General features: G+C 41.9%; 1 protein-coding gene across 5 annotated transcripts in view; it reads left to right on the forward strand.

Moving 5' to 3' along the window:
• Window positions 1-2,562: 2,562 nt before the first annotated feature.
• Foxn2 (forkhead box N2) overlaps window positions 2,563-25,807 on the forward strand; it is a 48,257-nt gene continuing 25,012 nt past the window's right edge. Inside the window, exons 1-3 of one of the 5 annotated variants that reach the window (XM_041631239.1) lie at window positions 2,903-2,947; window positions 18,574-18,736; window positions 24,741-25,291. In XM_041631239.1, the coding sequence (XP_041487173.1) occupies window positions 24,755-25,291 (537 nt within the window). In that variant the 5' untranslated portion in view covers window positions 2,903-2,947; window positions 18,574-18,736; window positions 24,741-24,754. Of the gene's footprint in view, window positions 2,705-2,850; window positions 2,948-3,315; window positions 3,434-3,738; window positions 3,771-18,573; window positions 18,737-24,740; window positions 25,292-25,807 lie in introns of those variants that run through there. The other 4 variants (XM_041631238.1, XM_041631240.1, XM_041631241.1 and 1 more) reach the window with 4 other exon arrangements.

Genomic DNA, 25,807 nt, shown 5'->3' on the forward strand with positions numbered 1-25,807 from the left:
GCCTTGGGTGGCCCATCCTAACATCTACCCTGAGACCTGCTGGAGCTGTCCTGGTCCTATGCAACAATACCCACATGATCTCCATGGTTCAGGGTGGCAGTGGGGATGGTCCAGAGGAGTTCTGGTAAGGATCCAGTGATGATGGTGTACCAGAAACCAGAGGCCTTGCCCCAGACCAGTGGCTCGGTGCAGGGAACCAATACCACCAGGACGAATGGAAGAGGTGTTGGAGGGGCAGGAGAGAAGATGTTTTGTTTGCTTTGTTCTTGTTTATGTTTTCTTGCTTTATTTTGGGTTGATTTTTTTAAATTTTCTTTTCTGGGGGCACTGCAGTGGCATGGGGATGACATGGGGTACTGGGAGGTGAGCAGAATTAGGTACATAAAATGAAATTCCCAAAGAACCAATAAAAAAATATGTTTAAAAATGCACAGAAAAAAAAGAAGCATTCTGGAGAAAGAATAAAGCTCCACAAAAAATCTTGAAGCCCAGGGCTCTTTATTCATAAAGAGTTAAGTTAAAAGAGTTTCAGGCTGCTTATTCGGGTAAACTCAAGGGGAAAGCTGTTCCCTCTGGATCATCATTACCTTTAATCAGTGCTTTTCCTTGGTGCATGTTCAAAGTCCTCTAAATTAGCCTCTCCATACCCAAGGCTCCCCGGACTTTGAGCTGAATGTAACAGATTGTAACAGTCTTGAGCTTTACAGGCTAGGGCTGTATAGATGTGCCAGCCTCCCAGGGTGGTATCGGTCACTGCCCAGGACCAGCAGAGAGGGTTTCATGGGTGATGACACAGAAGATTCATTACTTGATCTTGGACAAGGTATATACATTTTGTGGATTTATTTTATGGTAGACTGGTTCCTGAGGTGATTTTTCTCTGAAATTCTATGATTAAGGAAGTGTTTAGCTATTTGACCTTAAAATAGGCACAGCAATGAAAAAAAAAAAGAGAACTAAAATTCATCCTACATATCAAATACCACATTAGTCCATATCTGTCAGGAACAGATAACCACAATGGAGGTACTGAAGCTGTGGCTTTATTTGTTTTGTTTTGTTTTTGAGAGGGTTTCTTTATGGCTGCCCTGGACCTCACTCTGTAGACCAGGCTGGCCTCGCACTCACTGAGATCCACCTGCCCCTGCCTCCCAAGTGCTGGGATCAAAGGTGTGTGCCACCCCTTCCCTTCCTTCTTCCCTGTTCGTTCTCTCTTCTACATCTTCTTGAAGGAACTTCTTTCCGTTTGTTTCTCGTCATCCACTCATCTGTGTGAAATGAGTATCAGTAGTTTAATTTTTAAAGAAGTGGATATAGAAATTGAAAGATTTAATTTCCAGGTTCACAATAACAACAGTAAACTGAAGTCATAGTTTTGCTTCTTCTTATGAAGGCATATATTCGATTTTTTTTAAAAAACCTTAGTTCTGTGTGTAGATGGCATTAAACACTCGACTCTCCCATGTCCACCTTCCAGATTCGGGGATTCTAGTTGTGAGGTACGATACCCAGTTTTCTCTTTGAGGCCCAGGCTGACCTCGAAATCACGGCAATCCTCCTGCCTCATCCTACTCAGTACTAGGATATAAAAGTACACCACCACACGCCGTTTGATAGGCTACTTTTCTAGGCTTCGGTTTCCTTTTCTGTCATTGGAATTCCTTAAAAGTATAGAGTTGGCAGATTCGCCAAAACCCCAAAACTACCAGGAATGACATTCCAAGAATGTCCTTAATAGTAAAAATTATTCTACCTTTGTCTGAAATTCAGATCTAACTGAGCACTCCAGTTTTATCTAGCAGCACTGTACCCGTAAAGGCAATACATATAAAGTCCTCGTTACTATCCAAAGCAATTAGTGAGGACTCTAAATGTTGTTTTGCTTTTTGTTTATTTGCGACAGTCCCATAATAAATGTTACTTTAATAAAAATTTTGATCTGATTACTAAGTCCACGTCTCTCCCCTAAAACAAACAAACAAAAAAAAAAAACGCGCTACAAGAGTTTCCACTGAGTTTCAGTCAGAGAGGAGCTTAACGCTATCTCCAATACAGCTTTCTGATCCCTACAACACTTTGAAAGCCTGACCAAAAGTGACAAGTCTTAGGGGAAATGGAACGAACCCAGGGCTGTGCTGGCCGTCGCAGCAGCCCGGCACACTCGTCGCAGAAGGACACCCTCGCTCGTCCCGCGCCAGCCCGTCCACTCAGCATCCGCGCCGCGCCTCCGTCGCCCTCCCATAGGTCCTTCCGGGGACAGGCGAGGGCTTTTCATTTTCCCGCCCGCTCGGCCCCGCTCCGGCCCCCAGCGTCTCCACCCGGCCTTCCGAGCCCGCCCCGCCCTTCCGGACGCCACCTTCCCCCACCCGCCTTGAGGGCAGCACGGAGGGGGCGGCCGCCGCCCAGCTAGCAGGCGGGAGGGGAGCCTGGGCGGGCCGCGGGAGGCGGGACGGAAGGAGGGGTGGGGCTAAGCGCCTTGGCGCCGCGTTGCCATGGCAGCGGGGCGGGGAGGAGGGGAGGAAACGGGGAGGGGGGGTGGGATGTGGTGCTGCGGCGGCCGCCACCGCAGCTGCCGCTGCCTGCTCGCGGCTGGGTGTCCCGGAGGCGGCTGCTGGGAGCCGCGGGAGCAGCTGCGGTGCTCTGCCATATTGTGTCTGGCCCGGCCCGACCCCCGCCTCCCTTTACGCGGCGGCTTGCGCTGACGGTGAGTTCCCGGAGCCGAGTGGCGCGGGCGCGGAGGCAGCGCGTGCGGCCGGCGGCGCAGGGCGTGGGGCGCGGAGGCGGCTGTCCCGTGACGCGCCGGGACATTTTTTTTTTTTTGTCCCGTGAAGAATTGGCGCCCGGCGCGGGGGTGTTCCCGGCGCGCGGCTCGGGCGGAGCGTGGGTTCCCGGGGGTGTGGAACTGAGGCGAGCACGGCCCCGTGAGGAGTTAAGAGTTTCTCCCGAGGTAATGACCGTCCGGAGGGGGCGTCGCGCGGCCCAAGCCACAGTGGGCAAGCCCAGAGGACAGCTGGGGCGCGCTCGGCTGAAGCCTACTACCGGGGAGTTGCTCCAAGCACCCGGGGAAGCCGCGCCACGTCGCCGATCGGAGCGGGACGCGCGCGGCGTGGAGTCCGGGTCCGGCCCCGGACGGGATGGCTGGGCCCGGCGGAGGAGTGCCCGGGAGGAGCGGGGCACGACCCGCGTGAACTTCAGGCGCGGGGGCCCGGATGTGGGGTGGTCGACCCCGGCTCTGCTCCTCGCCGCCCCTCGGGCTGACGCCCCCGGGGGTAGCTGGCCGGGTGGGTTGGGACTTGGACTATTGGAGCGTTGCAATATGGACACTTCCTGTTCGCCATCTCCTCTGGGGCCGAGGCTACTTCTGCCCTTGGGTTCTCGGCCCCGACGGGAGAGGTCCGCGGTGCTCGACGGCCTTGAGCTTGGGAGCTGGCCGGTGAGCAGCGGCCAGTGGCCTGGAGCCCCGCACCCGGAGGGAGTAGGGGGGAGGTAGTCCATGTGCGTGGTGCTCGCCCTTCACTCCAAACTCCGCCCCCGGCTATCCTCTTGCATTTTTTTTTTTTAAAAGCCTCTTCCCACCGCACCTCAGGCGAATTGGGGTGCTGTTTCGTAGGGAAACCGCACTCTTGCACTTCGTTTCTGCTTGAAAATCTTCCTTTTCATCTTATAGGTGATGCAGGGTGGGGTGGGGGAGTCCTAAGTACAGATAAATGACAAGACTTTTTTTTTTCCTACTTGCAGCAACTCCAATGTGAGCGGTTAATTATTTCCAGGTTAGTTGGTGCTCTTTCTCCTGTCTTCTGCTTGTGACAGCCACGTGGCCGGCTAAGTGCAGTAGAGTGCTCTAGCGGCCAGAGGGCTTGAGGCTTCTCCGGTAGCAGGGGCTTTGTAATGGTTTAGTCTTGGGGGGGTCTCCGCTTCAGATTTCCCTTGGTGCGCTGATACCAAAGCCAAACCGACCGAGTCTAGGTGTTGCACCGGAATCGTCCAGTGGTTTTACTTTGCGTTTCTGGTAAAGTGTCTATGAGCAGTTCTGCCGTTCTCTGCAGCTTTGATGAGTCATAAATTTCAGCAGTGTTATCATCTCAGTGATAGGAGTAGAACGGCATCTTGACTCTCGAGTTTGAATTTCAAAACCATTAACGAGAGATTCTAGTGAATGTAAAATGATCACATTCTGGTGTTGTTTTGAGTTTATAAAAAATAATTTATTTTCTTTTAAAATAGATTAGCAATGAAAATACCTTTTCAGGGATAAATACCAGTCTGATTTGTATGCAGTCAAATTTGGGATGTTAGTTAATATGAAAAGAATATTAAAAGTTATAAAAATAAACTTTTGGAGAGTAAATTTTAGAATGTCTGTACATTCCTAGATACCAATACGTCATATTTTGATTGCTTTGACAATTTTTTTTGTTTCTGTAACTTGTTTCTATTATACTTAGTTTTACTTGATTGCTGAACCATAGGAAGGAAACACCTTAGATTTGTTAAGAATTGTGGAGAGAAATCATTCCAACTCTGTATACTAGAATTTTGATTATTCTGTAATGATTGTGCAGAGTGAAGTTAATGAAGGTATTGAAGAGGTGCTGTAGGGCTTGCTACTGTAGAGAAGAAAATGGAATTGAAAATGAGTGTGTGCTGACCCCTGAGAGCAGTGCTTGTTGAGAAAGCAGAGTAAATGAACTGAAGAGATAGATATTTCTGTAAAGCCAAAGACCAAAACCATGTGGGGCAAGTTAGAACTTAGGTCATTTGTGATGAGATCTAATAGTACTCAAACTGGAAGTCCTCCCTCCTCCCTCCCTCTCTCTCAGTGTGTGTGTGTGTGTTTTGAAAAGGCTCCCCCCAATATGGTCCTGAATGATTTTGAAATTGGAGGGACCCTCCTGCCTCAGTCTTTTGTTGTTTTGAACCAAGGTCTCTGTATGTAGCTCTGGCTGGCCTGGAACTTGCTGTGTAGATCAGGCTGGCCTGCCTCTGCCAGAGATCCACCTGCCTCTGAATCTTGAATGCTGGGATTAATAGTGTGCACCACCATGGATGGCCGCATGTGGATTTGTCGTGATTGTTTGAGCCAGGGTGTGTACATAAGGACAGCTTTAAACACCTGACCTGCCTCCCAGGAGCTGATGTTACCGTGTACACACCAACCACACTTGGCTTATGTGGGTTTTGTTGCTGTGTATTTCAGCAATTCAAAAGAATGAGTATTTTGAAAATAATATTTTTATTCTTTAAGAATTTCATAAAGTGAAACTCGCTAGAACCAATCCCACCTCTATACCCACGCAAATTCATATACTCTTTTTTTTTTTTAACCCAAGAATGGTTTGGGGGTTTGTTTGGTTTGTTTTTTTTGGGTCAGGACTTCGATTGTGTAATTTAATAATTGGGTTTTATGTAAATGCAAAGGTCTTCGAAAAACAGCTTTGAGAGTTCAGGGCTTTACTGATTTAGAGAAGAAAGATACCTAGATCTGATATTTTTCTTGAGTTGCGAGGAAAGTTCACAGCTGAGACAGTCTGGAGCTAACTGTATGAGGGTAGGAGCTGCGAGAGGCCATGGAGGGAGACTGTCAGCAGCTTGGATGGGGAGGCCTCCGGGAGAAGGAAAGCTATCACCTTCTAAGGGGGAACTGCCTTGCTGCCTCTATAACCCTCCCACAGATAATGTCACCCAAATGGCCACACCCTCTTATTAAAACTCAACCATGAATATGAGTTTTTTTTTCTTAACTTTCACACTTTGGTTCCATTCTTCTTCCATCTTAATGCTCCACTGTTATGTAGAAACTTAGTTATTTACACCTCAGTTTGGTACTATAGCTTACTTTATATCTATGTTGACAATACCTGATTATTGGTTGGAAATATACCTGGACATTCAAACTTTAGGCCTGACTAAAATGCTGATTGCTCTGAGCTTGGAATCATAGACTTCTAGACCCATATTTACTTTCTTTTTTTTTCCATCTTTACTTTCAACTGTAATTTCTTTTCCTTCTGTAAGAGCATATAGCTGTAGCATTCTCTACTGCCTCTTGACTTAACAAAATAAAAAAATAAATATTGAGTAACCATGTGTCAGCCTGTATTATAGGAGGAATGAATAATATTGACCAAGAGGAATTCCTTCATGTTTTACTATCTTTTAGCTTTTGTCACCCTAGATTATAGGCTTGACCACTCATTAGAGCCTTATACTCTGTAGATAGTCTGAATAAAGAAAAAGTAGGATTTGTGTACGAGGTGTGAAGATAAATAGATCTGTCTTTAAAGGTGTGAAAGGAACCACTTCTGAACTTACATATGGTCTGTCAATAACCATCCTCTTTAACTTCAGTTACTTTTTCCTTTAGTAATGTTCTTCCCAGTTCCTCCCATATGGTCTCATTTCCTCTAGAAAGAGGGTGCGGGTGCGGGCTGAGTCTGTGGCGGCAGCTGGTGGTGTGCTGAGGACTAAGAAGCTGCTTGGGAAGCTAGAGCCATGGCTTTGCTTTGGTCACGTGGGGTCTGTAATGAACACAGTGTCAGTACTGACGGCTCTACTACAGCAGAATACTGTCACTTCCTTGTCTCCAAACAGACCAGAAGAACGTTTATCCTCATTTAATTTTTATTTAAAAACACTGTAAGAATAGTTTGCATGTACAGGAAACATGCAAAAACCTCACCCAGTTTCTCCAGTTGTTGGCGTCTTTCTTACTCTGGTACAGTGTCACAATTAAGGAAACTGGTTTCCTCTACATTACTATTAAATGTGTTATTCAGAGTTCTCTAATTTTTCTCTAGTGTCCCTTTTTATACCATAACTACAGTTTTTTCAGACTTTGATGACATGACAGCTTTAAGACCTAATCAGAAATTTATAGATGTCCCTCAGTTGAGATTTACCTGATGTCCTTCTCATGATGAGACCTGGCTTACAGGTTTAGGGAGGAAGGTAAAAGGTGAAGTGTCTTAGAGTATATTAAGAGTACCTTAGAACAGATAACCTTCATCACTGATTATGATCTGTTTGTCAGATTTTATTGTGTGTGTGTGTGTGTGTGTGTGTGTGTGTGTGTGTGTGTACACGATCTTATCCACTTCTCCATACCATAGCAGATCTACTTTGGAAGTAAATATTAAGTATATTAAGTATAAGTATATGCTCACAGGCCTTGACCCAGTTTTGATTGATTTTTCAAAAATTTCCTTCAACCTAATTTTCCTTTACATTAAAATAAAATTAAACCTGGACCAGTGCTTTTGAGCCTCTACTGAATTTAGGTGGTAAGACTGGGGCTTCAAGCAAGAAAGACATCGTTTTACCCCAGGAGTATGTCAGATTCAATCATAAAGTAGGATTTACTGTCTTACTCTGTGTTCTTATTTCATTAAGATTTATAAATACAAAGTTACTGAAACCATGAAAGTCTAAATAAATAAATAAATAGCTGTCTGTGAGCTGTCATACAAGTTCAGTGTGTGCGCCATAAAAACAACTGTCCTTTTGCAGTCAGCAGTTTCAGCTTCTAAATTACACTGAGAAGTTACCAGAATAGTTTTAACTGTTGTTAGCTATCTTTAAAGCTTCGTTCTGGTGTGTGTGTTTGTTTTGAAAAGGCTCTCACTATGTGATCCTAGCTGGCTTTGAAATTGGAGTGACCCTCTCGCCTCTGCACTTTTGAGACAAAGTCTCGTATGTAGCTTTGGTTGGCCTAGAACTTGCTACATAGATAGATCAGGCTGGCCTGCAACTCCTAGAGATCCTATTGTGTACTGACGCTGGCCTGCAACTCCTGATCCGTCTGCTTCAACTTGCCCGCTGAGTGCTGGGTGTATGCTACCATGCCAGATTATAGAGTTTTCAGGTGTTAAAGAAGGTAAGAATTTTCTTGCCTTTTTAAATGTTTTTATTTTGTGTGTGTGTGTGTGTGTGTGTGTGTGTGTGCACATTCCTGAGGCGGCCAGGAGAGGGTGTCAGATCACCTGGACTTGGAATTACAAGTAGTTGTGAGCTGCCCAGTGTGGTTGCTGAGAATTGAACCCTCTTCCTTTGCAAGAGTAGCAGGCACTTTTAGCCACTGAACCATCTCTCCAGCACATCTTGCCTTCCTGATAGTTTGTTCCTGATCCTGTGCATTTGGTTCTTTTGGCCCCCAGAAGCCTATTTGGTTTGTTTGAGAAATGATTCTAAATTGATGTGTGAAAATACGTGTCTGGGAAGACACATGGAAAAGAACGGGCACATGCACAGAGGACAGTTTGGGGGAATTGGTTTTCATGAGTCAAACTCAAGTCCTCGGGACGTTGCTGGTGCTTATACTCGATGAACCATCTTGCTGGCCCTCTTTTTCTTGAGGCAAGATCTAGTTGTAGATCCAGACTGGCCCAAATTCACTGCTTAACCCTGCTCTCTTAACTGTTGAGTCTCCTGCTTCAGTCTTCCGAATGTTCGGACCACGGGTATGGAGCCTCATACCCAGCTTTGAAATTCTTCCTAAATTGTATAAATACTCTTTAATTTGTGGATTCACTGCGTAGAATGTTAATACTAGGTTTTTGCAGTGGTATGGTGCTGCTAATCGAGGTCTCCCCACACACACCCTGAGATAGGGTTTCTCTGTGTAGCTCCAACTGGCCTGGAACTCATAGAGATCCATCTGCCTCTGTCTCCTAAATAGTGGGATTGAAGGTGTATGTTACCATGGGTGGCTAATATAGTTATTTTGAACTTCGTATATGACCTTAGAAATAAGGAACTTAGGAAACTAATAAAAACATATCGTTGTGGTTTATCTAAAAAGAAGGAATATAAATAAAAGTGGGAAGACATTTCTTTTAAATTAAGATTTTACTGCACTGTGGCTTTGTTTCATCCTTAAATGTTCACTTGAATGAACTCCCAACCCCAACCTGCACACACCTAAATCAGCATGTGGGATCTGATGTACAGGTGGCTATGAGGCACCTGACATGGGAACTGAGCCCATGTCTCCTGGAAGAGCAATATGAGCTTTTAACTGCTGAGTCGTCTCTCTCCAATCTAAATGCTCCTTTTTTTTATGCTTACTGAACATTTATTAAAAATTGTAGCAATAATTTCTACCCCTATTAATTGTCTATTGTGTCTTGGCAATAATATTTTGGTGCTAGACACATACATGAGTATATAATTTCCAGCAACAGCTCTGCAGAGTTGTATTCTTGCATATATAAGAAATAAATAATGAGAGATTATGTAAATGTAGTGCTGGGTATTTGAACACAGATCTATCATAGTAAAAGTCCATGTTTTCTTTTTATTACAGTCTGAAGTCTTTTAAGAAAATGGGTTATTTGTCAGAATGAAATGCTCACATATTGATCTGTTCCAAGCAGGAGCCGTAAAGAATGCTTGATAGAGAGACTTATTTACATGCCTCGGCTGGCAGGAATACCACTGCTTTCTTGTTCCTGTGAGCTAAATAGTGGATGCTGCTCCCTGGGACTGGGGAGGTTCAGCTATCTGTCAGGCTGTATAGGTGGTGGCTGGTGGGCTTGCTTGACTCCACATCTCGCTGTTCAGTTACCTAGCATGACATTCTGTTATAATTATTTTTTAAAATATTTGCTCACTAAATGTTACAGTTTTGCTAGAGCATAAAAATGAATACATTGTATCCTGCCAACACTGATTTATAGCCTGATGTCTGTCTTCCTTCTTCCCTTCCCAGTTCTGTATTTTTTGAGGTGTTGTGCCACAAAGCTCAGGCTGGCCTTGAACCTTAACTGCAGGGAAAGGCTGACCTTAAAACTTCTCTTTTTTCAGTGTACACCTTTAATCCCAACACTTGGGAGGCAGAGACTGGTTGCTCTCTGTGACTTTGAGGCCAGCCTAGTCTGCAGAGCTAGTTACCAGGACAGCCAAGACTGTTACCCTGTCTCAAAACAAAAAAATGTACAACACCAACAAAAAACTTGTTTTTCAGGTGTTGGTATTATAGGTATTCATGGTTTCCCCTATGCTACACGCTAGAATCAATGTAAAGAATTGTATCCAGCTTTTTGCAACAGTGTTGCTTTCAGTGTAACAACTGAGGAAAAGTAGTTGCCTTTATTTTAGACAGTCAGGCCCCATGGTCCTGTATGTCTTATACAGCAGCCCATCTGTACTCATTTATTGCCTACTTGGCCACGGGAGTCTCTTCAGCTACCTTCCTAACGCTGTTCTTTGTGAAGTGTTTTGAAAGTGGGCTTTGGGTCTTTCAAAGATGGTTTCTGTTGGTACTGAGGAGCATGGATTGGAGGAATGTGAGCCAAGCCTGGTCAGAATGCTAGTGCCATAGAGCAGGTGAGCTCTCCTTTCTTCTGAGGCTGTAGTGTTTTGCCTTTCTCGGGGCACTAATTAAAATGTTCTGTTATGGTGATCTCTGTGTCCCTTCAACTAAATTGAAGTACCTTGTTATGATACTCACTTGGTAATACTTGTTGAATTTTTATTGGCTTTTGAGTCTCTCCTGATTATGTCTCAAAAATAAATGTTCTTGGCTGTCTTAACCAAAAAGATATGTTTTACATATCTTAAAAGTTTGCACTTTGGTCTACAAATAAAGGCCAGATACTTCTAAAATGTGTTATATTTGAGGAGCAACAGGTAACTACTGTAGACTTAAGTCCATCACACTGCCAAACATGATTAAATATTATGGGACAGTCAGTCTCTTGGTTTGCCTTCTCATTTTATTAAACTATTTTAGAGATTATTCCAAAAAAAGTTATCTGTTTTGTAGAGTGAAAAGTAGATATAGAAACCTTTTGAAGCAAATACATAACTTATGAGTTACTGTGAGTCCAGCTCCACATCCCCTTCTTAGTAGGGACTTGAGTTTGCCAGCAGGAAGCCCCTCAAGACTTTTAATCACAGTGTCCTTACTTTTTCAGGTGGCTGGGGGTAGCTTGCCTAGTGTGCACAAGGAGACCCTAGATCCCATCTCTAGCACACTCACTTTGGGGTTTTGCTTGAGACAGAATCTGGCAATGTTACATAGTCTCAAGTTAGACTTGGACTCCTCCTGCTTTGGCTTCCCTAGTTGCTGGGATTACATGTCTGTCTTTAAAAGAAAAAAAAAATCAGGTTTGTGTTTAGCATTTAACTTGTCTTCCTCATTTCCCACCCCCATCTTGTTCATTAACCCTTTCATATTATGTGTCTCCTAAGGTTGCATGTAACATATTCATTTCTTTTCTTGTAATTTCTTAACATGAACTTTTATTTTTGGATCTTTTCTCCTCTTCCCTTTTATTTAGTATTCTTGAACTCTTGTCCCTTCATTTTTAAGCTCTTTCATTTCTACTTATTCTATTTTTCTTTTATGGCTTGTATGGTTTTTTGTTTTTAAACTCATTTTGAAGTCTTTAGTTTATTTTACGAGTATTGCCTGAAAAAGCCAGAAGAGGGTATTGGATCCCCTGGGACTAGAGTTACAGATGGTTGTGAACCACTTGTGGGTACTGGAACTTGAACCCTGTCTTCTTCAAGAGCAGCTCTTGCCCATAAACACTGAGCCCCCTCTCCAGGCCTTTGTGTTTTGAGACAGGGTTTCACTCTTGCCCTCCCTGGCCCAGAACTTGAGCCGACCTTCTACCTGCCTTCCTAGTGCTGGACTTAAAGAGGTGCTGTAGCAAGCAAGTCAGCTTTCTGAGTATTTTATTTTCAAATATGCTTTATTATCTAAAAGGTTGTAATTTTACTTGTTTTCAATTATAACTTTATTTAGGATTATATCAGTATTTTAGCCATATGAACTTTCTCTAAATTTCCAGGAGATGACTTTGATATGTTGGACTACATGAAGTTTTTCCTGCTGTATTTATTTATCTATCACTAAAGTTTATGAGGATAGGCTTCTAAAAGTTCCAAGTACTCTACAAAATTTGTTTGGAGGCAGGGTCTCACTGTATAGCCCTGGCTGTCCTGAAACTCCCTATGTAGACAAGCTGGATTCAAATTCACAGAGATTGCCTGCCTCTGCCTCCCATGTGCTGGAAATCCAGCTTTCTCCTTCTCCCCCTTTTAAAAAATACGGTATCAATTTTCCTGCTTCAGGCTTAGTGCTGATATTGCAGGTGTGCCACCATGTGTCATTACTCTCTGGACTATTTCTTTGCTTGACCCTCTTCTCTCCAGTTTTATTTCCATTCCATACTATATACTAAGTGTGGGCTCTGTCCTGGAAGAGAGCGCCAAGGCTCCATTTTAAGAGTTTAGACAGATAGAGCAACCCTGGGCATGTGTCACTTGACCTCTTCTTATCGGAGCCTGCTTAGCACTGACAAATTGTTCCCCTGGGACTTCCCAGGGAATGCCTATTGGTTGGTGTGTTTCTGTTTGCAGCTCACTGGGTTGTTTCTCTTGCCCTCTCTTATTTAGACACCTTTAAATAAAGGCTATGGCCATTCTTTCAGTCCTTTGTTTTTCGGGTTTTGTTGTCTTTGGTGAGTTAATGAGTTTGGGGATCTGCGGTCTAGTTGCTTGTTTTGGCGGTGGTGCTTGGGTTGAAACTAGGGCCTTGCACATGGTGGGCAAACATTCTAATCCGCAGCTGCACTCCTGGCTTTAGCTGCTGCCTTTGTGTGATGATTGTGAAGAATCAGAAATTGACTGCACTAGAGCTGCTGCCCTGCATAATCCTCTCTAGCATTATTTTAACTTGAAATGAGCACACCTTTTTGTCCTAAAGCCTAGTGACTCCTTTTTCCCTAAAATTAGTACCATTTAATATTTTTACAGTAATTTATGTATCAAAAAGCTCCACATTAATTTTTTTCTGTTTCTTCTTAATTAAGATAGCATTTGAGAATCTAGTAAAGGTTCTTTGGAGAGGTGACCCTAGGATTATTTCTTGTTTCAGATATTTTCTTGATTGCCCTAGTTGTTTGTTTTTGGTTGGTTGGTTGTTTTTTGTTGTTGTTTCGTTTCTTTCTTTCTTTTTTTTTTTTTTTCCGAAACCAGGTTTCTCTATGTAGTCCTGGCCACACTGTAGGTCATGCTGGCTTCAAACTCAAAAAGATCCAACTACCTCTGCCTCTCAAGTCCTGGATCGAAGCCACCACTGCTTGGCTGCCCTAGTTCTTTTTTTTTTTTTTTTTGATTTTTTTGAGACAGGGTTTCTCTGTAGCTTTTGGTTCCTGTCCTGGAACTAGCTCTTGTAGACCAGGCTGGCCTTGAACTCACAGAGATTCGCCTGCCTCTGCCTTCCGAGTGCTGGGATTAAAGGCGTGCGCCACCACCGCCCAGCGCTGCCCTAGTTCTTAACACTATTTAGTAGCTAACCCTCATGGTATAGAGCTAGGCACATTGTAAAGGTATAGAGATAATTGGATATAAATAGCTCAATATTGATGGGTTAGTGTTTGGGGGAACTTGTTGGATTTTATGTTTTCAGAGATTATTTGACTCAGATGTGCTTGCACATAGTCCTAGATATTTGAGATGCAGGAAGATCACTTAAGTCCAACAGTTGAAAGCTAGCCAGAGCAGCATATTGAGACTGGATCTTAAAATAGCTAGGGGCTGAGAGATGACTCAGTGATTAATAGCACCTACTGCTCTTGCAAAGGACCAACGTTTGATTCCCAACGCCCACCTCAGGTGGCCCACAACTCCTTGTAATTCTAGCATCCAGGGTTCTGATGCTTCTGGCCTCCATGGATACCAGCACATGCACAAAACTCACACACAGACACATAATTTTATTTATTTATTTTGGTTTTTCAAGACAGGGTTTCTCTGTGTTGCTTTGGAGCCTGTCCTGGAACTAGCTCTTGTAGACCAGGCTGGTCTCGAACTCGCAGAGATCCGCCTGCCTCTGCCTCTGCCTCCTGAGTGCTGGGATTAAAGGCATGCGCCACCTCCACCCGGCCACAGACACATAATTTAAAATGAGATAAATCTTTAAGAACTGATAAGAGATAGTTTGAAAATATGAATTGAGTGATCAGAAAGCAAATGGAGACTCTTTTGTTCATTTATTTCAAGACAGGGTTTCCCTGTGTAGCCCAGGCTGTCCTGGAACTTGCTTTGTAGACCAGGTTGGCTTTGAACTCAGAGACTCATCTGCCTCTGCCTCCCTCATGTTGGGATTAAAGGTTATGACTTGCCACTGCCTGACATGAGAATTCTAATTTTTAAAAAAATCAATTTGCCAGGCAATGGTGGCCCACATCTTTAATCCCAGATTTCAGAACTCGGGCAGAAGCAGGTGGTGAGAGTTTGAGAACAGCCTGATACACAAAAAGAGTTCCAGAACAGCAAGAGCTGTTACACAGAGAAAACTTGTCTTGAAAAACCAACAACAGCAAAAACTCCTTTTATTTGTATGTTTGTGAGTGTACACATGTTTGTACCTTCAGAGGCCAGAAGCGGGGGGGGGGGGGGGGGGGGGGGCGATCTCCTGGGGCTGGAGTCATAGAATGTGAGCTACTTGACATGGGTATTGGGAACCACTCCTAAAAGCAATATGTACTCTTAACCTCTGAGTTGTCTTTCTAGCCCAATGGAGAGTTCTTTTTATGTTCAGAAGAACAAAGAGACTAAATTGTATAAAGATTGGCTGACATGTCAGATACTTGCTGTCTGTTAGGAATCAGCTGTATCCAAACAGTTGTAGCACAAAACATCCCCAGTGCCACAATTGAAAAGAAGAGCATAGATTCTTTTAGATTCTACTTAGATTCATGGTTGCAGAGGGAATGTGGGGAGTAGGAATTGACTTTTCTTGAGAGGTAAAGGGTACCCCCTGAGCCATCTTGGGAGAGTCCAGTTCTATTTAAAAATTACATTCCAGTGTTCTGCCTGTATCTCTCCCGCTCATCCTCCTTCCCTCCCTTTAGATAGAGTTTTCCAAGTGTTACTTAGTGCTGCAGTACAGTTCTGTGGTGGAGCTCTTGCCTCCCCCAAGAAACCTTGACCAGAATACCTCTTAAAGGAGAAGAGAAATTTGGCAAGTGCCATTACAAAGCAGAATGGGAGACAGTGCCAAGCAGACTGTTCTGTACTTGGACGGCAAATTGCTCAGCCTTGACTCTTGTTTCACAGTGTGATGAATATATCTCTTTTGTTTAGCTGAAATAAAACATAAGGTGACAGAGTTTGGGTGTGCTTTTCCCTTTGTGCTTCTCATCTAGTTGGACAGCAGGTTATACCTGACGAATTCTGTTTAGTGATGTTGAGTCTATTGTCTTCAGTTTCCTTTCTCTGGTTAGCAATTTGTCCGACTTTATTTGAATTAAGTACCTTAAAGGGTTTAGAACTTTAGTGTTTATAAAACAATCCAGTGTCTGTTGTTTCTTTTGCATTACTTACACTAATAACCAGTAGAAGAATAGAGTAAGAGAGATGGAGAGTCTCTAATAGTAGAGGTTTAGGTAGGAATTAAAGGAGGAGTTGCCATTGTTAGGCTTTTCTGTGCTGTATGTACACATGTGTGTGCTGGTCTCTACATCCAGAGGCCACAAGTGGGTGTTGGGTATCTCATTCTTTCATTTTCTGCTTTATTATTTTAAATCATCTTGGGACTAGGCTGGTAGTGAGAGAATCCTATTGATTCTCCTGCCTCACACAGTCCTAAGGTCTTAACAGGCATGTGTGGCCATACCTGTCTTTTTTTACTTGAAAGCTAGGGATTTGAACTCAGGTCATCATGCTTGCACAGAAATCACTCTTACCCATTGAGCCGTCTCCCCAGCACTGCTCCCACGTTGCTCGAACTGGCCTTGAACCACTAATCCTCCTGCCTCTTCTTAAGTGCTGGATTACAGGTGTCTTTTGAAAGATGATAGTTAAGTAGACAATCCAGGAGTTAAAAGTTGTAGTAGCAAGCTTATAGAGAAGTGGCCGGTAAGCACTTGATCGGGATTAATATAGTTTGGATTTACTTCAGGAGCATTATTCATCCTAAGGATGTAGATACTGAGTTGGCTATATTGATGACAGCCCTTTGCACTGACAGAGGAGTGAAGGCAGGGTGGCACCTAGGGCAGAAGCGAGCATGGGCTCCAGCGGCACTTACTTCACTGAGCTGCATACCACTCAGTCACCTTGTATCTGTTCCCACATACAAAAGAGAACCCAGTAACAATCACCGTCTGCTAGGGATGTTGCAAAGCTTGTGAGTTTTAGTCAAAATTTTGAAATGACACCTACTAATGAGCATCAGCAAGTGTTCTTTTATTCTTGTGATACACACACACATGTACATTTATCTACAGGAAAGTCAGTTAATATTTAAATTTGAGTGCGTGTGTTTAAAGACAACATCTTGGTTTGTTGTATAGACCTACCCTAAACTCTGCTTTGGTCCTAAGTGCTGTGTGCTCAAAGGTAGCACACACCACCTGAATTTCAGTTTCCATTATTACTTAGAATATTCTGGAAAAATCGGATTATACCATTTCTCAGATACCAAAGTAAAATAAGAGCAGAATTGTTGGAAAGATGTATATTAAGCCATTTGGGGTGTGGCGGTTTGTTTATTTGATTGTGGGAGAGAAGAAGGGTCTCTCCCAAGTCTGGGTGGAGACCGTTCTTACTGTTTCAGGATGAAATGCGGAGGATACAGAGCGGATGCTGTAGTTAGGTGTGCTGCTATGTAAAGCACAAACATGCAAGGCAGCTTACTTTAGGGGCATGGTATCACAGTTCTTGTGTGTTGGGATTTCCATTGAAATATACTACATTTTTAGTAGTCTAGGTAATAAAGCATGTAGAGTAGATTAGTTCCATGATTTAGATAATAGTAAACATTTTCAAATTGTTTTGTTTTTAATTTAAAAAATAGAAGCATCCACTTTCCTTGTTAGTCTGGGGGACACTTTTTATTCAATTGAGGGTTTTTTATGGTATATGTTCTAAATTTTTATTTTGTTCAATTTTGAAGTATGTGTATATGGGAGGGAAGGGGGTTTGCACAAACCAGGAAAGGATATTGAAGCTCCCTGAGGCTGCAGTTAATGCAGTTCTAAGCTGCCCAGTATGGGCGCTTGGAATCAAACTCAGTCATCTGGAGGAGCAGTGTAACTGCTGAGCATTCTCTTTGGCCCTGTGATACTGTTGGTTTTTTGAAACAGGGTCTCACTGTGTAGCCTGGCTGACCCGAAACTCATAGAGATCCGCCGCTTGTCCCTCCTGAGCCCTGAGTTTAAAAGGATTAAAGTCTATATCACCATATTGGGCCCCTGTGGTATTGGTTTTTGAAATCATTATTTATGGGTAAATCAGGGATTTCTTGTCATAAACATTGTGGGTTTCCCCCTCTAATTTAATAGATCTTTTTTTTTTTTTTTGGTTTTTCGAGACAGGTCTTAATAATACTTGAGGCTCTTAATCTTTATATTTTAAGAACATTTTTAATTAAAATTTTTGCTTTATGTTTATGTGTATTTTGCCTAAATGTATGTCTGTGTACCACATGTGTACCTGGTACCTACTGGAGTCAGAAGAGGGCATCCGATGCCTGTAACTGGAGTTACAGACGATTGAGCTGCAGTCATGTGGGTCCTTTTAACGGCAGAGCCATCTCTCTAGCCCTCCACCATGCTGATTCACTGATAGAATTTGCCCTTGACTTTAAAGAGGAAGTCAGCCCATAGACAAATGAGAAGTCTAGAATTTTAAACTAGGAGCTGTAGTGTGAAAAGCTGAATTCTTCTACAGAACTTTAAATAATGTATATTTTTTACCTTTCTCAAGAAACTCATGGCTTTGGAGATACCCTGAAACTATGTGTAGGAATACCATACTGTGTTCAAATTATTTACATAGATGTGAAATATAAACTCAAGGTTGCAGAATGTACTGACTGAATTAGGAAGAGAAAAGAGTAGATTTAGAGAGAAGCTGCCAAACAGCTTTTTTCTTTTTCTGTTTTTAACATTGTTGAAAGCTGTGTTGTTGTTTTCCACTCAGTTTTATTTCTTTTACCCTCATTTCAGAAGCAGTTTCTCCTTGAGAACTCTGTCCCCTTCTCTTAACTTGAAAATGCAGCGGCACACATTATTTTTGTTCAGAGGCAATGGATCACATGCTGCATCACTAAATCTGACCTGGAGGCAGTTTTATCCCTCATTTGTCCTGGATACATGACATTATGTAGCATTATGATCAAATATACATCTTTGTCCTGTACATTTGGGATTTAAAAATCTATTTTATCTATTCTATGTGTGTATATGTATACCTGAGGGTATCTATTATACCACATGCATTCAGGAATCTGAGAGATCTAAGAGCACATTGGATCCCCTGAACTGGAGTTACAGGTGCTTGTGCGTGGTGATTCAAACCTGGGCTTCTACACTGAACATTCTAACAATTGAACTGTCTCTCTAGGACTACATTTAGGATTTTAAATCTGTCTTCTAATCTCAGAATTAGGTGTTTTGGATGGGCACGATTTGTAATGAAGAACCTTAAAGAATGTAATGTAAATCTGTAGGAAAAAATTGGGACATCTTGCGATCCCTGTCTTAATTGCTGTTCTATTGCTGTGAAGAGACACCTTGACTGATAAGAGAAATCATTTAATTGGGGGCTTGCTTCCAGTTTCAGAGGTTCTTTATAACCGTGGTGGGAGCATGGCTGCATGCATGCGGGTGCTGGAGAAGTATTTGAGAGCTACACAATGATCGCAGAGAGGAAGCAGGAGAGCGAGCTAGTATGAACTCCTAGAGGTCCTGCCTCTGTCTCCCAAGTGCTGGGATTAAAGGTGTGTACTACCATACCAACCATAAGCGTCTTGATAATAGATGGATTTTTTTCACTTGATACATTCTGACTTGAATATGAATTCAAGATTCTGACTTGAATATGAATGAATATTATTCTGTACATTTTTATATAGCTGTTTTCATTATACCATATATTGTATTAGTTCCTATCTTCTTTTGTTTCTGAGAATGTTAATAAGTAAAAACTTAAATTTGTTTCTAAATTTCTTAAGGTTGTCGTTTTTTGTTTTTTTTTTGTTTGTTTGTTTTTTTTTTTTTTTTTTGGTTTTGGTTTTTCGAGACAGGGTTTCTCTGTGGTTTTGGAGCCTGTCCTGGAACTAGCTCTTGTAGACCAGGCTGGTCTCGAACTCGCAGAGATCCACCTGCCTCTGCCTCCCAAGTGCTGGGATTAAAGGCGTGCGCCACCACCGCCCGGCAAGGTTGTCGTTTTTTAAAGACTTATTTTATATGTATAAATGTTTGCCTTCATTGTGTGTTTGTGTGTGTGTGTGCCTTGTGTACCTGCAACTGGAGCTACAGGTGGCTGTGAACCTCCATGTGGGTTCTAGGAACTGAACCTGACCTTAGGCAAAAGCAGCAAGTGCTCTTAACTTGTCTCTCCAAGATGTTTCTCCGGTCTATTTTCAAAATTCCCTTATGTCTTAAGAATGTTGGCATCGGGCAGAACTGTTGAGATATTAACAATATACTGAAAGTTCTGATATTAACAATATACTGAAAGTTCTGAGATGTAAGTTATTTTACCACTTAAATCCCAGAGGTCAGAAGAAGGGTTCTGTTAAAGTGATGGGGTTGGCAGAGTCCAGTCATAAATGCAGTAAGTGAAACAAACAGAATCCGGAAGTTAATGTTGCATTATGAGGAAGTCGGGAAACAATGATTGCGGCACCTTCTGAGAAGTCCTATGGTCAGCTGCTGTGCCTGGTGGGTCTCATTGGTACGAAGGAGAGACATGTAGTAAATCTTTTCAAAGTTTCAAAATTAAAAAAGTCACTCATTAATTGATAAACTAATCTGTGTTATAGAAAGCTTTGTGATAGAATGGGCTAGCAAGAGGTGGCTTTTGATTTGGCCTTGAGTTTTCTGATAAGTCCAAGAATTGACGTGGGGGGGGAGGGGAGGGAGGTAACTACTAAAAATAATCTAGCATACTAGCATAACATTTTCCTCAAAAACTTTGAGCTTAAGTTTAAACTATAAAAATAAATATATTTTAAAAAATTTGGAGGACTAACAAAGTCCTTTACCAAACCTGTAATATAAACAGCTTTTCAAATAAGCTCCCCTCCAGTTTTTACAAGTCCTTTAGTTTCAGCTACTGTTTCAGATAGTGGACTCCACTGGTGACGGAGTAGTAGACTGAAGAGGTAGCTGCAGTGTCTCTATTGCAGGATATGCAAGTTAGCTCTAGTCTTTAATGATGGTGCAGATATTTGTGGGGGAGGTTGAGGAAGAGGGATGGTTGGGGCTTAGTTGTACATGATACAATTTTATATATTTTTAGACAGAAATAAATGTTGATTTGTTGTTTTTGATGATGATGATGATGATGATGATGATGATGATGATGATGGAGAGAGCGTCCCTTTGTTTGTCCCAGTCACCCGGCTAACTTACACCTGAAATAATCACACAGAAACTGTATTAATTAAAACACTGCTTGGCCATTAGCTCTAGCCTCCTATTGGGTAACTCTCACAACTTGATTTAACCCATTTCTATTAATTTGTGTTCACCTTGAGGTTGTGGCTTACCAGGAAAGATTTAGCATTTCTGACCTGGCGTCTCCTTAGTGGCTCTCTCTCTCTGCTTTCTTCCTCCCAGAATTCAGTTCTGTCTCCTCCGCCTACCTAAGTTCTGCCCTATCAGGCCAAGCAGTTTCTTTATTGATTAACTAATGAAAGCAATACATAATACAACAACACAAAGACTGCAAGTCTTGCTAAGAAGATGCTCATCTACAGTGTCGTCCCGGCATTTTCAGCTTTGCTTGCTATGTATTTCCTGTAATGCTGAGGCATATTTGCTGCCATTTATACTCCATTCCAAGTAATGGCTGTTACAGTTCATATCAGCTTGATAATGTGCCAGCATTGTAGCAGATTTGGAGGACACACATCACCCATAAAGACATCACAAAAATTTATGAACCAAAAGATTATAGACCTAATAAAGGAATTTTTATAAAAAAACGTATTTGCCCCCATCTAAATTAGTTTCTGAGAGATTTTGCTTTTTGAGTGCCTGTTACGTTAATGCGCTTGTGTTACCTGTAGCAGAGAGGCACAGCCCAGCACTGCTAGCAGCAGCCCAGGGAGTTGTCTGCTTGATGGCCTCTATTCAGGTGAAGACTGACCATTGTTTGCACTGTGGGAAGGGTTTTCAGGAGAGTTTATTATCAGACACAGGGAGTCACAGCTTGTACCCCCGAGTTTGATAACAAGTTCATTAAATATTAAGACAGGAAGATGTGGGGTGAGGAGGAGGCAGTAAACAATCCCAAAACAGGCTTCTCAAGATAATCACTTTTAGGTGTCTTACAGTGCCTGTTTATGTGGTCCAGTGGATTAAATGATGTAATTTACAAGGCTTAAACATTAATCAAAGCTTAGGCCTGAAGTTTAAATATTAAGTAGAAATGTATGAGCTGGTTTACTATTTTTCTTTCAGATTTTTTAAAATTTTATTTTATTGATATTTACTGAGCTCTACATTTTTCTCTGTTCTCCTCCCTGCTCTTCCCTCCCACTTTCAACCCTTTCCCAAGGTCCCCATGCTCCCAATTTACTCAGGAGATCTTGTCTTTTTATACTTTCTACTTCCCACGTAGATTAGATCTATATAAGTCTCTCTTAGTGTCCTCATTGTTGTCTAAGTTTTCTGGGATTGTGGTTTGTAGACTGGCTTTCTTTGCTTTATGTTTAAAAACCACGTATGAGTGAGTACATGTGATAATTGTCTTTCTGTGTCTTGGTTACCTCACTCAAAATAATGTTTTCTAGCTCCATCCATTTTCCTGTAAAATTCAAGCTGTCATTTTTTTATGCTGTGTAGTACTCCATTGTGTAAATGTACCACATTTTTCTTATCCTTGTCCATAAAATGGCTCTCAGTTATCTCCACTTTAATTGATGGCTAGCTGACATATAGCATGCAAGGTGTTTAGTATATGCTGTCTGGCCCTGAAAATATTGGCTGGTGTTAACACTAATTGAGGAATTTAGTTGTGGCTCCCAGAATCCAAATAGGCAAGCTCCGTAGTTCTTGAAATAGCCTGTTGACTGTTCTCTAAGCAATATGAAACTTTGCAGGTACTTCTCCCCATGTCAGTTAAGTAAGCATGAGCACTTAAATAGGTAATAAGCTTTACAGCTTTAGAAATGACATCTTTCTGTACATTGAAAATGAATTAAAGAAACATTAGTTCTTTTACTTCCCTCTGGTCATTTATGCTCTTGGGGGAGTAGATTTTTAAGTATATATAAAAAGCAAAATGGGCTGGAGAAATGCCTCAGCGGTTAAGAGCACTGACTACTCTTCTAAAGGACCCAGTTCAATTCCCAGCACCCACATGACAGCTCACAACTGTCTGTAACTCCAGTTCCAGGGGACCTGACGCCCTCACACAAACATACAGGCAAAACACTAATGCTCGTAAAATAAAAATAAATAAAATTTTAAAAAGAAGGGGAGGAGGGAGAGAGAAAGAGAAAGAAAAACACCACCGGGTGGTGTTGGCAGTGCTTGGGAAGCAGAGGCAGGCGGATCTCTGAGTTCGAGTCCAGCGTGGTCTACAGAGTGAGTTCCAGGACAGCCATAGATACACAGAGAAATCCTATCTCAATAAAAGAAAATAAAAAAGAAAAATATCATTTGAGAAACTAGAAATGCAAGAGCAGCTTCATGATCAGTACCGTGCAGTTCAAACTTCCTGTGAGGATGTCAGAGATGAGACATGCTAAGGGTGAGGTGATTGGGGATGCGGAGTTCAAGTACTGGATTTTTTTTTTTTTTTTAAGAAACAGCAAATGCTTACTGAATTTAACTTAGCTGATAGTGAATTTAGGGAATAAGAAATGTTATTATGTTGAAATTGTAGAAGAAAATGGTGGCTACCAGATACTGTAGCAGGGAAGGCACAGGAATATTAGAGGGTGCAGAGTCGGTTGCGCAGGAGTAAATTCTAGTTCTCTGTCCTACAGCACTGTGACTATTTAGTGAAAACGTGTCTCAAAACTGCTGAAACAACATGTTAAATATGTTCTTCCCATGGAGGTGATTTATGTTATTTATGTTGGGGTGTGCGTGTGTGTTCTGCAGCACAGTTTCATTACATTGTCCTGGCTGTCTTAGTCAGAGTTTCATTGCTGTGAGGAGACACAGTGACCACAGCAACTCTTCTAAAGGAAAACATTTCATTGTGGTGACTCGCTTACAGTTCAGAGGTTTAGACCGTTATTGTCATGGTGGGACATGATGGCATGCAGGCAGACATGGTGCTGGAGAGGGTACTGAGAGTTCAGCATCTTGTTCGGGCAGCAGGAAATGGTCTGAGATACTGGGTGTGACTTAAGCATATATGAGACCTCAAAGTCTGCCTCCGCAGTGACCCACCTCCTCCAACAAAGTCACACCTCCCAATAGTTCCTCTCTCTAAGACGTTATGGGAACCGATTTAAGCTACCACACTGACTGACCTAGAATTTGTGATGTAGACCAAGCTGTCATAGAACCTGGAGTCACTGTCCTGCCCCTGCCTCCTAAATGGAGAGATTTTAGGAATGCCCCATCTTGTCAGCTAATTAGCCTGTTTTAATCATTCCACAATGTATACATGTGCAAGTTTATATAATTAATCTGTGTCAATTAAAAATAATTTGAAAAAAATTTTCTTTAGTAAGATATATGAAAACAAAACTGGGTTACTTTTTTAAATTTTATTTTATGTGTCGAATGTTTTGCTTGCATGTATGTGTGTGTACCATGTACCTAGTACTCTTGGAAGTTAGAAGAAGGCAGTGGATCCTCTAATTGGAGTTATGGATGATTGTGAACTGCTATGTGAGTGCTGGGAATTTAACCCAAGTCCTATAAGATCTTATACTGGACCATCTCTCTAGTCCTAGAAATGATTTTTTTATGGTAAATTTTTTAAAATTTGGAGATTTACTTGAAATTATTGTTTGAACATTGTTTCAAATTTGAGTATTTTAAAGATTGAGCAGTATGTATGACTAGTACAGTAAAATAATATAGATACTTAGGATAAATTAGAAGTCATATAGTCTGTTCATTAAGTTTATTCATATATGGGAACAGCTACAGCTTCATAATACTTGCCACTGCATGCCCGTGGAGGTCCAAAGACAACTTTTAATAGGCACTGATTCTCAGAGTTGAACTTGGGTTGTCGCACTTGGAGTAAGCACTCTTTGTCCACCATACCATCTCACCGGCCCCATTTTTTAACAGTAACTACAACAGTTATTGTGGACTGGAAACTTTACTGTTTACGCTGTATTGCGTAATTTGCCTTATTATCACTCATACATGTGATGCTGTCAAGATATGTTTTATTTACTGTTTATTATTCATCGTTTCAAATAATATAAAGCAACTACTTCTTTGCATGCTTTATAACTGTCAAAACTACGTTGTATTTAAATATTATATGGGAAGCTGGGTGTGGTGGTGCACACCTTTATTATTCCCAGTACAGAGGAGGCAAAGGCATGAGGATCTCTGAGTTTGAGGAGAGCCTCATCTACATAGTGAGTTCCAGGACAGCCAGAACTCCAGATAGAGACCCTGTCTGAAAAATAATAAAGAAAAACCCAGTTATTTATATTTATTTATTGTTTGTGTGGCATACTCAACTGCAAATATTTTTTTGATTTGGATGTGTATATACAAATGTTTATTTGCTTTTCCCAGAGTTTAAGATTTATATTAATTTATAACTTTTTTTTAATTTAATTGCAGAACTATACGAGTAAATGGGTCCAGTAATTGGAATGACTCCAGATAAGAGAGCTGAGACCCCAGGAGCTGAGAAGTTTGCAGGACTAAATCAGATTTATAAAATGGGAAGCTTGCCTGAAGTTGGGGATGCTGCAAGGCCAAAGGCCACTCTAGTGGGCACTGACTCAGCAGATGACGAACTCACAAACTTGAACTGGCTTCATGAAAATAGTAATCTTCTAACAAACTTCAGGCTTGGAAGTGAAGGTTTTCCAATGGTTAGTCCGTTGTATGACATAGAGGGAGATGATGTGCCTGTCTTTGGACCGTCCTGCTACCAGAACCCAGAGAAAAAGTCAGCGACTTCAAAGCCCCCGTACTCCTTTAGTCTTCTCATTTATATGGCTATTGAACACTCTCCAAATAAATGTTTGCCAGTCAAAGAAATTTATAGCTGGATTCTGGACCGTTTCCCATACTTTGCCACCGCACCCACAGGCTGGAAGAATTCTGTTCGGCATAATCTATCCCTGAATAAATGTTTTCAGAAAGTGGAAAGGAGCCATGGCAAGGTCAGTATTGATAAACATCACTCTGTGCGATGGGGGAATTGATACAGGTCCATGAGATATGGGATGCAAAGCCCAGTTAGGTTAGTTTGAGATTAATTATCTTCATCATTTGCTTTAATTTATGATGCTTTAAAATGTCTTGGTGTTGAGAGAAACTTATTCTTTTTTTTCTTTTTTTTATTTATTATTTATTATGTATACAATAGTCTATTTGTGTGTATGCTGAAGGCCAGAAGAGGGCGCCAGACCTTATTACAGATGGTTGTGAGCCACCATGTGGTTGCTGGGAATTGAACTCAGGACCTTTGGAAGAGCAGGCAATGCTCTTAACCACTGAGCCATCTCTCCAGCACCGAAACTTATTCTTTTGAATGAGCCTTCCGCATCCCATTATCCACCCCTCCCCCCACCAGGAGTTGAAACTATGCTATGTTAGGTAAGCACTCCACCGCACGGTATCCCCAGACTGCCTGAGTTTTTTTGTTTGTTCCTTTCTTTTTTTGAGGGTGTATATGT

This window comes from Microtus oregoni, unplaced genomic scaffold, assembly GCF_018167655.1.
Source record: "Microtus oregoni isolate MIOR12 unplaced genomic scaffold, Mior012 000036F_ref0000092, whole genome shotgun sequence".
NCBI lineage: Eukaryota > Metazoa > Chordata > Mammalia > Rodentia > Cricetidae > Microtus > Microtus oregoni.